The sequence below is a fragment of the Erinaceus europaeus genome, chromosome 21 (assembly GCF_950295315.1).
Source record: "Erinaceus europaeus chromosome 21, mEriEur2.1, whole genome shotgun sequence".
In the NCBI taxonomy this organism is placed as follows: domain Eukaryota; kingdom Metazoa; phylum Chordata; class Mammalia; order Eulipotyphla; family Erinaceidae; genus Erinaceus; species Erinaceus europaeus.
The window spans coordinates 29,884,115-29,898,982 of record NC_080182.1 but is presented as its reverse complement, the minus strand read 5'-3'; the positions used below and the strand labels follow the sequence as shown (position 1 = coordinate 29,898,982).

Here is a 14,868-nt window from a genome sequence, read left to right as displayed (position 1 = left end):
ATGTGTGAACACTCACACACACTCACACATTCATACACACACTCACACACACACTGATACACACACTTTCACACATTCACACACACTACACACATTCACACACACTCATACACATTCACATTCACACTCACACATACAATCATACACATTCACACACACACACTCATACACACACATTCACACACACACTCACACATTCACACACACACACACACACACTCTCTCATATTCACACACACACAGCCACACCCATGCGATACTTCCTGGGCCAAACCAGACCTTCAGGGAACAGATTCTGCCATAGCCCATGGAGAAGTTTCCAGAAAGCCTTCTGGAAACAAAAGGACCAAGATGTGGGTGAGGCCCCCCTCAAGATGCCCCTTTGTCTGTGTGTCCTGTCCTGGCACTGCCCCCAGGACTGCTGTCTCTTGAAGAGAGAGAGAGGGAGTGGGAGAGGGAGGTAGATGTTCTCCACAGCTAGACACCCAAGAGGCTGGATGTTAGTGGGCAGGGCTACAGCTCTGGCAGGGACCATCTTCCTCTTTAGTGAGTGCAACGGGAGGAAGAGCCAGGGTGAGGCTGCCATCTTGGGTGTTTTGTGACTGGCATCCAGTTGAGGATATTGTGTGTCCTGGAGGGAACAGGGCCCCTTTGTCCTTACACTGTTGCCGAAACAAGCTCTGCCAGGGTTCTTGCCTTGCCAGCCACTCATTCATTCACTCCCAGACATGAAGGCGGTGCCTCCTAAGTGCTAAGGAGGACACAGCAGAACAAAAGCAACAGAAGACAAAGCCCTGCTTTGTGGTGGCTTCTGTGGAGTGAGGATTCGGGTGTGAGTGCTGAGCAGGAAAACAGAGCAAGGAGATGTTTGTGTGTGTGGGTGGGGGGGAGTGAGAACGACAGGGAGATAGCACACCTGAAAGAGTGCCTGCTTTTCCATTTCTGAGACCCACGTTCGAGCCCCTGGGCACATCACATAGCACTAAGGCACCAGAGGAGGCTTCGGTGCTGTGGTGTGTCTCCCTCTCTCTGTCTCTCTCCACCTGAAGGAGTCTGCCCAGAGCTGTGAAATTGCACTCTCATGTGGTCCTAGTATTGAAAAAAAGAAAAAAAAAGTATGCCCATGTGCTCAACTTTGACTAGCAGAGTCAGTGAAGGTGGGAAGGGCTCTCCCCTGGGAGTAGAGGGCAGGACAGAGTCTGCTCTCTGGCCATGTAACTCCAGCCAGGCCTAGGACGAAGCTGGCTGTGTGAGGTCACTGGGCTGGTCTCTGAGAGGAGGGGACCACCCTTCTCCCAGACTTGGCAGGGAGAGTACTGGGTGGTTTGGAAGGCCTTCAGCACTGTGCAGGCATGCAGTGGCGCCCATTCACGGCTGCTAGTGTGATAGAGTTCTGCCCACGGCAGATTGACAAGTCTCTTTGCAATTTCTTTCTTAAAAATCATTTTGGGAGTCGGGCGGTAGCGCAGCGGTTAAGCGCAGGTGGTGCAAAGCACAAGGACCGGCATAAGGGTCTTGGTTCAAGCCCCCGGCTCCCCACCTGCAGGGGAGTCGCTTCACAAGCGGTGAAGCAGGTCTGCAGGTGTCTGTCTTTCTCTCTCCCTGTCTCCCCCTCCTCTCTCCATTTCTCTCTGTCCTATCCAACAGCGAAGGCATCAATAACAACAACAATAATGACTACAACAGTAAAACAACAAGGGCAAAAACAAAGGGAAAATAAATAAATATTTTTAAAAAAATCATTTTATGGAGGAGGAAGTTAATGACTGACAGTACAGTTGTTGGTACATGGGTACAACTTCTCATCTCCCCATGGTAAGTGTCTGCAAAATACTCTCACCCCAAACTTACAGGTCCTTCTCCACCACCATACACCAAAAGCCCAAGGCTCCCCACCCCCATCTGTAAAATAAAAAAAAGCTTTATTAATATGAGAGAGAGAACCAGAGCCTCATTTTGGCACTTTTGATGCGGGGAGGTCAAACTCAGAACTTAATGCTCTTAGTTTCAACACTTAGTTAGCTACTTCTAGGGCAAACTTTTCCTCAGAGGTTTAGTGTGTATGTATGTGTATGTGTGTGTGTGTGTGTGTGTGTGTGTGTGTGTGTGTGTGTGTGAGAGAGAGAGAGAGAGAGAGAGGTGGGGGGAGAATGAGAACACAAGCAAGAACCAGCCAAGCCCCAGAGTGTCACTCTGGTCCACGCAGTGCTGGGAATCAAACCATGGGCCTCACTCATGGGCAATATTTCTGAGCAGTCTCTCCAGTTCTCTTCCTTTCTTTCTTTCTTTCTTTCTTTCTTTCTTTCTTTCTTTCTCTCTTCCTTTCTACCATTCATTCTTTTCAGTATCCTTAAAGAGAAGGAGCAGGGCTTGGCAGTGACGCACCTGGTAGAGTGTACACATATTATCACAGGCAAGGACGTGGCCCCACTCCCCACTTGCAGCGGGGAAACTTCAGGAGCGGTGAAGCAGGGCTGCAGGTGCCTGTTCCTCTCTATCTCCCCCTCCCCCTCACCATTCTGTGTTCTAACAAAAATAGAAAAGAAAAAAAAAATGGTCGCTTGGGAGTGGTGGATTCATACTGCTGGCACTAAACCCCAGCAGTAACCTTGGTGGCAAAATAAATCAGAGAAAAAATATAAAAAGAGTGGGAAACCACAGCACTGCTTCCTCGTCCCTGGAGGCCCCTGCCTGGTGGTGCTCCCATGTGGTATCTGACCTGAAACCCAGAGCCTCCCCAGAGCGAGGCCTGTGCTCTGCCCACTGAGCTGTCTTGCCCCTGGGACCTTTTTGGGGAATTTTTTTATTAGTGATTGAATATTGATTTACAAAATTACAAGGTAACTGGGGTTCTAATTCCGCACCGTTCCCACCACCTGAGTTCTGTGTCCCCATTCCCTCCACTGGATACTGCAGTGGTTCTCCCAAGGTTACAGACGTGGGTTGGCTAGAACTGTCTATATTTATATATATTTGCCCATTTTTCCTATGGTCCTGCTTTCTCTTCCTTTCTGAGTCACACCTACTATTTTTGAATGTCCTTCCTTCCCCCCTCCCCCCTTCTGTCTCTGGGTTCTGTTGGAGTTGGAGTTTAGAGCCCTCTGGTCATCTTCCCCTCACATTTCTCCCCCTCTGGGAGTATGGACCACAACACTTTATAAGGTGCAGAGGGTGGAAGTTCTGGCTCCTGTAATTGCTTCTCCATTGGACATGGACATGGGCCTTGGCTGGTAGATCATATCCCCCAGCCTGTTTCTATCTTTCCCTAGTGAGGCAGGGCTCTGAGGAGGTGGGGTTCCTGGGCACATTGGTGAGGTCGTCTGCCCAGGGACATTTTTTTAAAAAGATTTTAAAAATTTCCTTTTTTTTGTTGTTGTTGCTGTAGTTATTGTTGTTGATGTCATTGTTATCGGATAGGACAGAAATGGAGAGAGAAGGAGAAGACAGAGGGGGAGAGAAAGATAGACACCTACAGACCTGCTTCACCGCCTGTGAAGCGACTCCCCTGCAGGTGGGGAGCTGGGGGCTCAAACAGGGATTCTTATGCCAGTCCTTGTGCTTTGCTCCATGTGCGCTTGACCCGCTACGCTACTGCCCGACTCCCCTTCCAGGGACATTTTTTAATATATATTTATTTTTATGTATTCCCTTTTGGTGCCCTTGTTGTAGTTATTATTGTTTTTTAATATTTTTGTTATTATTGTTGTTATTGATATCATCGTTGTTTGAATAGGACAGAGAGAAATGGAGAGAGGAAGGGAAGTCAGAGAGGAGAGAAAGACACCTGCAGACCTGCTTCAACGCCTGTGAAGCGACTCCCCTGCAGGTGGGGAGCTGGGGGCTCAAACCCGGATCATTAAGCTGGTCCTTGCGCTTTGCGCCACGTGCGCTTAAATTTTTAATATTCTAGAAAAGCAGATGGCAGAAAGCTTGGAGTGTTGAGGGGGAGGGGTCTGTAGGGGGTTGCTCCAGGCCTGAATGGGGGCGGGGCAGCCTAGGGCTGGAGGCGGGGGAGCCCTGTCTGCATCTGGAGGGAGGACCCCACCCCCCACCCCCGGGGGCTGTGCGTCTCGCTGCCTGTGCCCCAGGTTCCCCTCTCCCCACAGCGAGGGGGCCGAGCTCCGGCGCCTGGAGGCCCAGGTGAAGCGCAGTGAGGACGTCCTGCAGCAGCTGCGCGCCTTCCTGCCCCAGATGGACATGGAAGGCGACCGCAACATCTGGATCGTCAAGCCGGGGGCCAAGTCCCGCGGCCGAGGTGGGCTTCCTCCTTTCGCCCCCCCCCCCCCCCCCCGTCTGGGCAGGGTCCCAGCCCAGCTCTGCTGCTGAAATGCTGTGTGTGGCACAGGTGTGACTCCTTTCCGGACCCCACCTCTGGCTGGGATGGCTGGTCCCTTGACACCGCAGGGTCTGTGCTCCTGGTAGTGGGGGGCGTGGACTCCGAGAGCCAGCAGGCTGGGGCTGCAGGAATCCGGCCTCTCCAATCTGGTCACGGCCTCACAGGATGGAGAGCAAGCACGTGGGGCCCCAGATGCACCCGAGGGTGTCCTCCCGTCCCTGTGACGCTGAGGTAGAGAGGACGCAGTGGTCACTGCTCATGGGGCTGTCACTTCAGCACCAGCACTGAGGGCTTATGTTTTTCTGCCTTGTGTTTATTGCTTTGTGTTTCAAATCAGCTGATATGGAAAAAGTCAAGAGAAGACCACAAATGCCTTTTGATAGCATTGAAGGACAACTGCCATCACCCTGTCTCTGTGCTGGGACTTTTTTTTTTTAAGATTTTTCTCTCTCTCTTTTTTTTTTATTGGGGAATTAATTTTTTACATTCAACAGTAGGTGCAATAGTTTGTACATGCATAACATTCCCCAGTTTCCCATATAACAATACAACCCCCACTAGGTCCTCTGAATCCTTCATGGACCTGTATTCTCCCCACCCACCCACCCCAGAGTCTTTTACTTTGGTGTGATATGCCAATTCCAGTTCAGGTTCTACTTGTGTTTTCTTTTCTGATCTTGTTTTTCAACTTTGGCCTGAGAGTGAGATCATCCCATATTCATCCTTCTGTTTCTGACTTATATCACTCAACATGATTTGTTTCAAGGTCCATCCAAGATCGGCTGAAAACGGTGAAGTCACCATTTTTTACAGCTGAGTAGTATTCCATTGTGTATATAGACCACAACTTGCTCAGCCACTCATCTGTTGTTGGACACCTGGGTTGCTTCCAGGTTTTGGCTATTACAAATTGTGCTGCCAAGAACATTTTTTTGGATGGCTATGTTGGGTTCCTTAGGATATATCCCCAGGAGAGGAATTGCAGGATCATAGGGTAGGTCCATTTCTAGCCTTCTGAGCGTTCTCCAGACTGTTCTTCACAGAGGTTGGACCGATTTACATTCCCACCAGCAGTGCAGGAGGGTTCCTTTGACCCCACACCCTCTCCAGCATTTGCTGCTGTTACCTTTTCTGATGTATGACATTCTCACAGGAGTGAAGTGGTATCTTGTTGTTGTCTTTATTTGCATTTCTCTGACATCCAGAGACTTGGAGCATTTTTTCATGTGTTTCTCGGCCTTTTGGATCTCTGCTGTGGTGAATATTCTGTCCATGTCCTCCCCCCTTTTTTGGACGGGGTTATTTGTTGTCTTGTTGTTGAGTTTGGCAAGCTCTTTATATATGTTGGTTATTAAACTCTTGTCTGATGTATGGCATGTAAAGATCTTCTCCCATTCTGTGAGGGGTCTCTTGGTTTGGGTAATGGTTTCTTTTGCTGTACAGAAGCTTTTTCATTTGATGTAGTCCCATAGGTTTATGCTTGCCTTAGTCTTCTTTGTAATTGGATTCGTTTCATTGAAGATGTCTTTAAAATTTATGCAGAAAAGAGTTCTGCCAATATTTTCTTCTAAGTATCTGATAGTTTATGGAATTTACTTTTGTATTTGGTGAAATATAGTGGTTCAGTTTCATTCTTCTGCATGTTTCAACCCATTGTTTCCAACACCATTTGTTGAAGAGACTTTGCTTTCCCCATGTAATAGTCTGGGCCCCTTTGTCAAATATTAGATGTCCATAGGTGTGGGGCCTCATTTCTGGGCTCTCAATTCTATTCCACTGGTCAGTGTGACTATTCATGTTCCAGTACCAAGCAGTTTTGATGATAATGGCCCTATAATACAGTTTGAGATCTGGGAGTGTGATGCCTCCAGTTCTGTTCTTTTTCTCAAGATTGTTTTGGCAATTCTAGGTCTTTTCTGGTTCCAGATAAACATTTTTTTTTATTCCCTTTTATTGCCCTTGTTGTTTTACTGTTGTCGTTGTTGGATAGGACAGAGAGAAATGGAGGGAGGAGGGGAAGACAGAGAGGGGAGAGAAAGACAGACACCTGCAGACCTGCTTCACCGCCTGTGAAGAGACTCCCCTGCAGGTGGGGAGCCGGGGGCTCGAACCGGGATCTTTACGCCAGTCCTTGCGCTTTGCGCCACGTACGCCTAACCCGCTGCGCTACCGCCCGACACCCCCAGATAAACATTTGTAGCATTTTTTCCATTCTCCTAAAAAATGTGCTTGGGATCTTGATGGGGATAGCATTAAATTTGTAAATGGTTCTGGGTAATATATTCATTCTGATGATGTTAATTCTTGCAACCCATGAACATGGAATATCTTTCCACTTCTTTGTGTCTTTTTCAATTTCTTTGAGTAGTGACTCATAATTTTCAGTATACAAGTCTTTCACTTCTTTGGTTAGGTTTACTCCTAGATATTTTATTGTTTTTGTTGCTATAGTAAAAGGAATTGATTTCTGGATTTCAATTTCTTCTAGCTTAGTGTTTGCATAGAGGAATGCCATTGACTTTTGAATGTTAATTTTGTAGCCTGACACCTTACTGTATTGCCTGATGATTTCCAAAAACTTGCTAGATTCCTTAGATTTTTCCATGTATACTATCATGTCATCTGCAAATAAGGAGAGTTTGATTTCTTCTCTTCCAATCTGTATGCCTTTAATTCCTTGCTCCTGCCTGATTGCTATGGCAAGAACTTCCAACACTATGTTGAATAGTAATGGTGATAGTGGGCAGCCCTGTCTAGTACCTGATCTGAGTGGAAATGCTTCCAGTTTTTCACCATTGAGTATGATGTTGGCTGTAGGTTTGCTATATATAGACTCCACTATCTTCAGGAATTTTCCATCTATTCCCATTTTTTGTAGTGTTTTGATCATAAAGGGATGTTGTATTTTGTCAAAGGCTTTCTCTGCATCTATTGATATGACCATGTGGTTTTTGGTGTTGCTTTTGTTGATGTGGTGGATCACATTGATTGATTTACGTATATTAAACCAACCTTGCATGCCTGGGATAAACCCCACTTGGTCATGATGAACAATCTTTTTGATATAGTGCTGTATCCGGTTGGCTAGAATTTTGTTCAATATTTTCGCATCTATGTTCATCAGAGATACTGGTCTGTAGTTCTCTTTTTTGGTTGTGTCCCTGTCTGCTTTTGGTATCAGGGTGATGTTGGCTTCATAGAAGCTGGCAGGGAGTATTCCAGTGTCTTCAACCTTCTGGAAGACTTTTAAAAGTATAGGTATTAGTTCTTCTTTGAAAGTTTTGTAGAATTCATTTGTAAAACCATCTGGTCCAGGACTTTTATTTTTGGGGAGATTTTTGATAACTGTTTCAATTTCATTAGCTGTGATGGGCCTGTTCATGTTATCCACTTCCTCTTTACTTAGTTTTGGAAGTTGGTAGGTATCTAGGAAATCGTCCATTTCTTCCAGGTTCTCTAGCTTGGTGGCATATAGTTGTTCATAGAAGCCTCGCATGATATGTTGAATTTCTGCGGTGTCTGTTGTGATATCTCCTCTTTCATTTACTATCCAATTTATTTGGGTCTTCTCCCTTTTTTGTTTTGTGAGTCTGGCTAAAGGTTTGTCGATTTTGTTTACTCTTTTGAAGAACCAACATTTACTTTCGTTGATCTTTTGTATGGTTTTCCTATTCTCAGTGTTATTTATTTCTGCCCTAACTCTAGTGATTTCTGTCCTTCAGGTTGCTTTAGGGTTCCTTTGTTGTTCTTCTTCTAGGTCTTTAAGATGTGCAATCAGGCTGTTTATTTGTGCTTTTTCTTGTTTCCTAATGTGTGCTTGTATAGCTATGAACTTCTCTCTTAGGACTGCTTTAGCTGTGTCCCAAATATTTTCATAGCTTGTGTCTTCATTTTCATTGAAGTCTCGAAACATTTTGATTTCTTCCTTGATTTCCTCTTTGACCCAGAAGTTGTTAAGAAGTGTACTGTTGAGCTTCCACATTTTGGGACTGTTACTAATCTTTGGTTGATTGTTAAGTGTTAGTTTAATTCCACTGTGGTCTGAGAAGATGCTTGGGATGATTTCAGTGCTCTTGAATTGGCTGATGCTGTCTTTGTGGCCTAATATATGGTCTATCCTTGAGAATGACACATGTGGATTTGAGTAAAATGTGTATTCCAGTTTCTTGGGATGAATGACTCTGAAAATGTCCAATAGTTCTAGTTTATCTATCTCTTCATTTAGCTCCCTTATGTCTTTATTGATTTTTTGCCTGGATGATCTGTCAAGTTGAGAGTGGGGTGTTGAAGTCCCCTACTATGATTGTGTTACTGTTAATACATTGCTGTAGCTCTTTCAGTAGACGTTTGATGTATTTAGATGGCTTCTCATTGGGTGCATAGATGTTAGTAATTGTTAAGTCCTCTTGATTGACTGATCCTCTGAGCATTAAGTAATGTCCATTCCTATCTTTTTAAATCTTATCTATTTTAAAGTCTATCATGTCAGATATGAGAATAGCTGCTCCTGCCCTTTTTTGTGGGCCATTGGCTTGTATGATAGTTTTCCATCCTTTCACTTTAAGTCTGTGTTTGTCTTGTTGAGTTAGGTGGGTTTCCTGTAGACAGCATATTGTTGGGTTGTGTTTTCTGATCCATCTTCCTACTCTGTGTCTTTTAATAGGTGAATTCAGGCCATTGACATTTATTGATATCAAAGATTGAAGATATTTTAACGCCATTCTTGTAGAGTTTTAGAGTGTTCTGATATATGTCCTATAGTATTCTTGGTTGAAAGCCTTTCTCATTGAGCACTTACTTGATAGATATCTTGCCATTCTTTTCTGACCTGTAGTGTTTGTGTGGAGAAGTCTGCTGCTAATCTTATGGCTTTTCCTCTGTAGGTGACTCTTTGTTTTTCTCTTGCAGCCTTCAAGATCCTTTCTTTATCCTTATTCCTTTCCATTCTAAATATGATGTGTCTTGGTGTCTTTAAGTCTGGGTTAATTCTGTTTGGGACCCTCTGGGCTTCTTGAATCTTTATGTCTTTGATGTTGTCTAGACTAGAGAAGTTTTCAGTTATTATGGCCTGAAGAATGCTTTCTTTCTCTCTCTCTCTCTTCCTCTGGTAAGCCAATAATGCGTATATTGTTTCTTTTGAAGTCATCCCATAGGACTGTGTTGTTGTTTTCAGCATCTCTTAATCTCTTTTTGAGATCTCTTACTTATTTTTTAGTTGTCTCTAATTCATCCTCGATCTTGCTAATTCTGTCTTCAGCCTCACTGATTCTATTCTCTCTTCCTTCTACTGTTTTCTGGAGTTCATCTATTTTGTTTCCCTGTTCTGATACTGTTTTAGCTTGTTCAGCTAGTTGTGTTCTTAGCTCAGCTATTTCAGCTTTCAGCTCTCTAATAACCTTGAGATAGTGTTTTTTTCCAGAGTCTCATTTGTTGTTCCTGTATTTCTAATTGCAATTCTTTCAAACTCTTTACTCACCCCTGTGATTATTTCCTTAGCTAATGTCTGGATGTTGACCTTGTTATTTTGTGCTTTACCCTTTGGGGGGCTTTTAGCTGGATTGTTGTCCTGGTTAGTTTCTCCAATATTTCTTCTTGTTGGTTTACCCATTTTATATATTATGTTATGAGTTCCCTCTCTCAGTACTTTTCAAATTACTGATCACTATTTCCTGGATTGACTTGTGTCAATCCAGTAAGGTAATTAAAGGGTTCACAGTGGTGGAAGTTAACAGTTGTTTCAATAGTATTTTTTTTTTTCCTCCTCCAGGGTTATTGCTGGGCTCGGTGCCTGCACCATGAATCCACCGCTCCTGGAGGCCATTTTTCCCCCCTTTTGTTGCCCTTGTTGTAGCTTCGTTGTGGTTATTATTATTATTGCCCTTGTTGATGCAATTCGTTGTTGGATAGGACAGAGAGAAATGGAGAAAGGAGGGGAAGACAGAGAAGGGGAGAGAAAGATAGACACCTGCAGACCTGCTTCACCGCCTGTGAAGCGACTCCCCTGCAGGTGGGGAGCCGGGGGCCCGAACCGGGATCCTTACACCGGTCCCTGCGCTTTGCGCCACATGCGCTTAACCCGCTGCGCCACCACCCGACCCCCGTTTCAATAGTATTTTAATCCCTGAGTTGGAGCTCAGTGATTTAAAAGCCTCTTTTTTTTTTTCTTCTCTGTCGGCTATGGGAGCCTGAGGGCTTCTAACTATAAGTAGGCTTCTTAACTTAATCACTGACTCCTGACCAAGAGATAAGGCAGGGTGTGGCAGAGATAGTCCGGTGGTTGTGCAAAGAGACTTTCACAGCCCCACAGCTATGCCACTGAGGTACAGGTCTTCTCCTGAGTTTCCTGGTTAGATCTCTGTCCCTGGGTGTCCCTCTCTGCTGCTGCTCCAGATTCTGAGGGTAGTAGCAGTGGAGACCCAGAGTTGCACTTGGTGAGTCTCCGGGGAGTCCTCTCCTCCCTTCAGCTGTCCCCTTGTTGGTGGGACAGACTAAGGTGGTGTCTCAATGGATAGAGCATCGGACTGTTACCAGCCACTTAGTCTCTCCCTAGGCTCCTCTCTGTCACCAGCCACGTGTTTGCACTCACCGGTGATTTGGTGGGTTCCTGTAGTTGTTCTAGTCCTGTCTTGTTTCAGTCCCAGGTGGTCTCCTTTGGTATTCCTAGTTGATCCAGGAGAGGAGAGGGGAGGAGAGAAACAGATCTGCTGCTGCTTGTAGCCCCGCCTCCGGAAGTCTCTTAAGATTTTTTAAAAAATAGTTTTTCCCTTTTTTTGCCCTTGTTTTATTGTTAATATAGTTAATATAGTTAATTATTGTTGTCATCATTGTGGGATAGGACAGAGAGAAATGGAGAGAGGAGAGGAAGACAGGGAATCGACTCCCCTGCAGGTGGGGAGCCGGCGGCTGGAACCAAGATCCTTAAACCCGTCCTTGCTTTGCGCCACCTGCTCTTAACCCACCATGCTACCGCGGGACTCCAGTGTGTGTTTCGTTCTAGACAAGAATGCACGATGCCGCCCCCAACCCCTGATTACCCCCTCCCACACGACTCAGCATCACTGAACTCTGTGGGGGCACAGCTGGCACTGACTTTTCTGCTTGTCGCTTCTTCTCACTATGTTTTCAAAATCCACAGAAGGTAGAGAGGCACACCGAGTCCCCAGCACTGAGCACCAGGCTGCTAGCTTCTTTCTTTTCTTCTTTCTTTTTCTTTCTGTCCTTTAACTTGATTTTTAAGATTAATAGTAGGTTCTAAGATTGTTAAGTGGTGGGTGACACCATACCCGCCACTAAAGTTCTGTGTCCTCATCCTCCCTCCTCCCAGAGATCACCAGAGTTCTCACAAGTCTCCTCCTCCTCCTCTTGTTTCTCGTTTCTCCCTCCCTCTTTTGGCAAGCTCATGTAAATCACATCTCTAGATTCCACACACGAGTGAAAACATCCAGTTGTCTTTCATTTCTTCACCGACTTTGCTAAGCATCATCACCTCCAGTTCCATCCATTTTGTCCCAAAGGACACAGTATCATCTTTTTGATGGTAGAGTAGTAGTCCACAGGGTGCATACCCCATAACTTCTTTAGCCAGTCGTGTGTTGATGGGCATTTAGGCTGCTTCTACTCTTTAGGTATTGTGAATAATTTAGCTGTGAGCATTGTGGTGTATATGTCCCTTCTTTTTTTTTTTTTTTTTTTTAAGAGTTTTTCTTTTTTATTTCTTTTCTTTTTCTTTTTTCTTTTTTTCTTTTTTTTTTTTTTTTTGAGAGAGAGAGAGAGAGAGAGAGAGATACATGCCATGTCACTGAAGCTTCCTTCAATGCTTTGGGAGCTGTGCTTGAACACTGGTTGTGGACATGGCAAAGTTGCACATTGTTGCAGTGAGCTATTTCCCTAGTCCTGAAACTTGTCTTTTAATTTAGAAATTCTTTTAATTTAGAAATATTCTGAAGATATTTTACTTATTCATTTAATATAAGAGAGAGCAAGAGTGTGAGAGAGAGCAGAGCTATGCTTAGCTCTAGCTCATGATGGTGCTGGGAATTGAACCTGGGACCTCAGGCATGAAAGCCTTTTGCATAATCATTGTGATTTGCATAATCATCTCCTCAGTTATATGCCCTTTCTAATTAGTGCTTGAGTGTCCACCGGATAAATGTCCAAGGCTGGGGGGACAGGTGGTGGTGCACCGGAGTTAAGTGCACATAGTGTGAAGCGCGAGGACCTGCACAAGGATCTCGAGCCCCCGGCTCCCCACCTGCAGGGGGGTCGCTTCACAAGCAGTGAAGCAGGTCTGCAGGTGTCTGTTTCTATTTATCTATCTCCCCATCTCTTCATTTCTCTCTGTCCTATCCAAAAAATGGGAAAAAATGGCCACCAGGAGCAGTAGATTTTAGTGCCAGCACCACCAAGCCCCAGAGATAACTGTGGAGGCAAAAGAAAAAAGAGAGAAAGAAAGAAAGAAAGAAAGAAAGAAAGAAAGAAAAGAAAGAAAAGAAAAGAAAAGAAAAGCCCACGGCTGGCATTGCTGGGCTCCTTTCCCTTTCTGCAGGAAATGTGTTTCCAACATGCTCCCCTGGAAAGGCTGTGCACTGAACAGGCAGCTGGCTGGGCTGTCACAGGGTGTCACTGTCACAGGGCGAGCATGCTGGTGAGAACAGCACCCAGACCGTGAAATAGATTTGTCTGCCTGCCCCCAACACATCCCGACCCTGAAGGGGAAATGTTTCTAGACCACCAGGGATAATACCAAGTCCTCTCCCTCTCCCTCTCCCTCTCCCTCTCCCTCTCCCTCTCCCTCTCCCTCTCTCTCTCTCTCTCTCTCTCTGTATGTATCTGATATGTTATATGTGTCTTGTGGGGTTTCTGTTTTCTTTTTTTTCTTGATGACTCGGGACCTTGCACATGTGCAGTTTCACTGATCCTGGGCCACTTTTGCAGAGAGAGAGAGAGACAGACATCATTACACAAGACCTTCTCCTGGTGCCGTGGCACTCCCATGTGGTGCTGACACATAAACCTAGGTAGGCACCCTCCCCTCTGGACCTGTTTATCTTATTTTAATCTTTTTAATGTTGATTTTTGTTTAGTAGTATTTAAAAAATATTTTACTATTAGATAGGGGCTAGAGAGAGGAAGGGAGAGAGCCACCTGCAGCCCTGCTGCACCGTTTGTGAAGCTTCCCCCTTTCAGGTGGGGACCAGGGGCTTGAACCTGGGTCCTTGCGCACTGTAATGTGTGCACTTAACCAGATGTGTCACCACCTGGATCCTTGTTTTTTTATTGCTTCCACGCCTATCGCTGGGACTGTGTCAGCATGATGTCAGCACCACTTCTCCTGGTGGTCATTTTTTCCTTTGATTAGTTAGGACAGAGAGAAATTGGGAGGGGGGGGGGACCTGCTTGTGAAGCATCCTTTCTGCAGTTGGGGAGTGGGGCCTTGAACCTGGGCCCTTGAGCATGGTGATATGTGTGTTCTACTGGATATGCAACTGGTCATCCATGACCTATTAAAAAATATATAGGGAGTTGGGCGGTAGCGCAGCAGGTTAAGCGCAGGTGGCACAAAGCGCAAGGACCTGCATAAGGATCCCGGTTCGAATCCCTGGCTCCCCACCTGCAGGGGAGTCACTTCACAGACGGTGAAGCAGGTCTGCAGGTGTCTATCTTTCTCTCCTCTCTGACTTCCCTTCCTCTCTCCATTTCTCTCTGTCCTATCCAACAATAATGACATCAATAACAACAACAATAATAACTACAATAATTTAAAAAAACAACAAGGGCAACAAAAGGGAATAAATCAAATTTTAAAAGAAAGAAAAATTTTTAAAAATTTATAAAAAATATATATTAAAGTTTAAGTTAGACAGCAATTATTACCAAAAGTAGTTAACAAGAAAATAGAAACATTGTAATACCATACTGTAATAAGAGGTGAATGTCATCTTCTTTGTTAATTTATTTTTAATCTCTGTTATTGGGAGATATCTGATGATACAAAAGGAAAGATAGTAAAATCTTAGGCCTGAGGCTCCAGGGTCCTCCTATGTTCAGTCCCTGGCACCACCATTAGCCAGAGCTGAGCAGGGCTCTGGGGAAAAATAAAAAACACCGTAGCACCTAGGATAGAGTTTGACATGGTAAAGCAGTGGATTTGCAGGCCTGAGGCCCCAGGTTCAATCCCCAGCTCCACCCTATGCCAAGAGCTGAGTGGCACTCTGGCACCTCTCTCTCTCTCTCTCACACACACACACATGCGCGCACTTCATTTTTTAAAACCTTAAGAGTAAGACTAGTGTACTCTCAGGTCCTGTTTTTCAAAATCTTTCAGCCAAGGAGGTTCTCAGGGGTAGAGATGGGACTTGCCCGAGGCCCAGTGAGCTCTCTCCCAGCACTGCACAGCCAGAATGGTGCTCTGTGTCTCTACTGTTACATATATTTATATATTTGCCTGCCGGGTTGTCACCGGGGCTCAGTGCCAGCACTGTGAATCTACTGCTTCTGGTGGCCATTTTTTCCATTTTATTGGATAGGACAGA

General features: G+C 45.2%; 1 protein-coding gene across 6 annotated transcripts in view; it reads left to right on the top strand.

Annotated features, from left to right (window-relative positions):
- TTLL3 (tubulin tyrosine ligase like 3) overlaps positions 1-14,868 on the top strand; it is a 46,024-nt gene that overhangs the window by 19,729 nt on the left and 11,427 nt on the right. For all 6 annotated transcript variants that reach the window (XM_060180755.1, XM_060180754.1, XM_060180753.1 and 3 more), the window contains exon 9: positions 4,107-4,255. In XM_060180755.1, the coding sequence (XP_060036738.1) occupies positions 4,107-4,255 (149 nt within the window). The remainder of the gene's footprint in view (positions 1-4,106; positions 4,256-14,868) is intronic.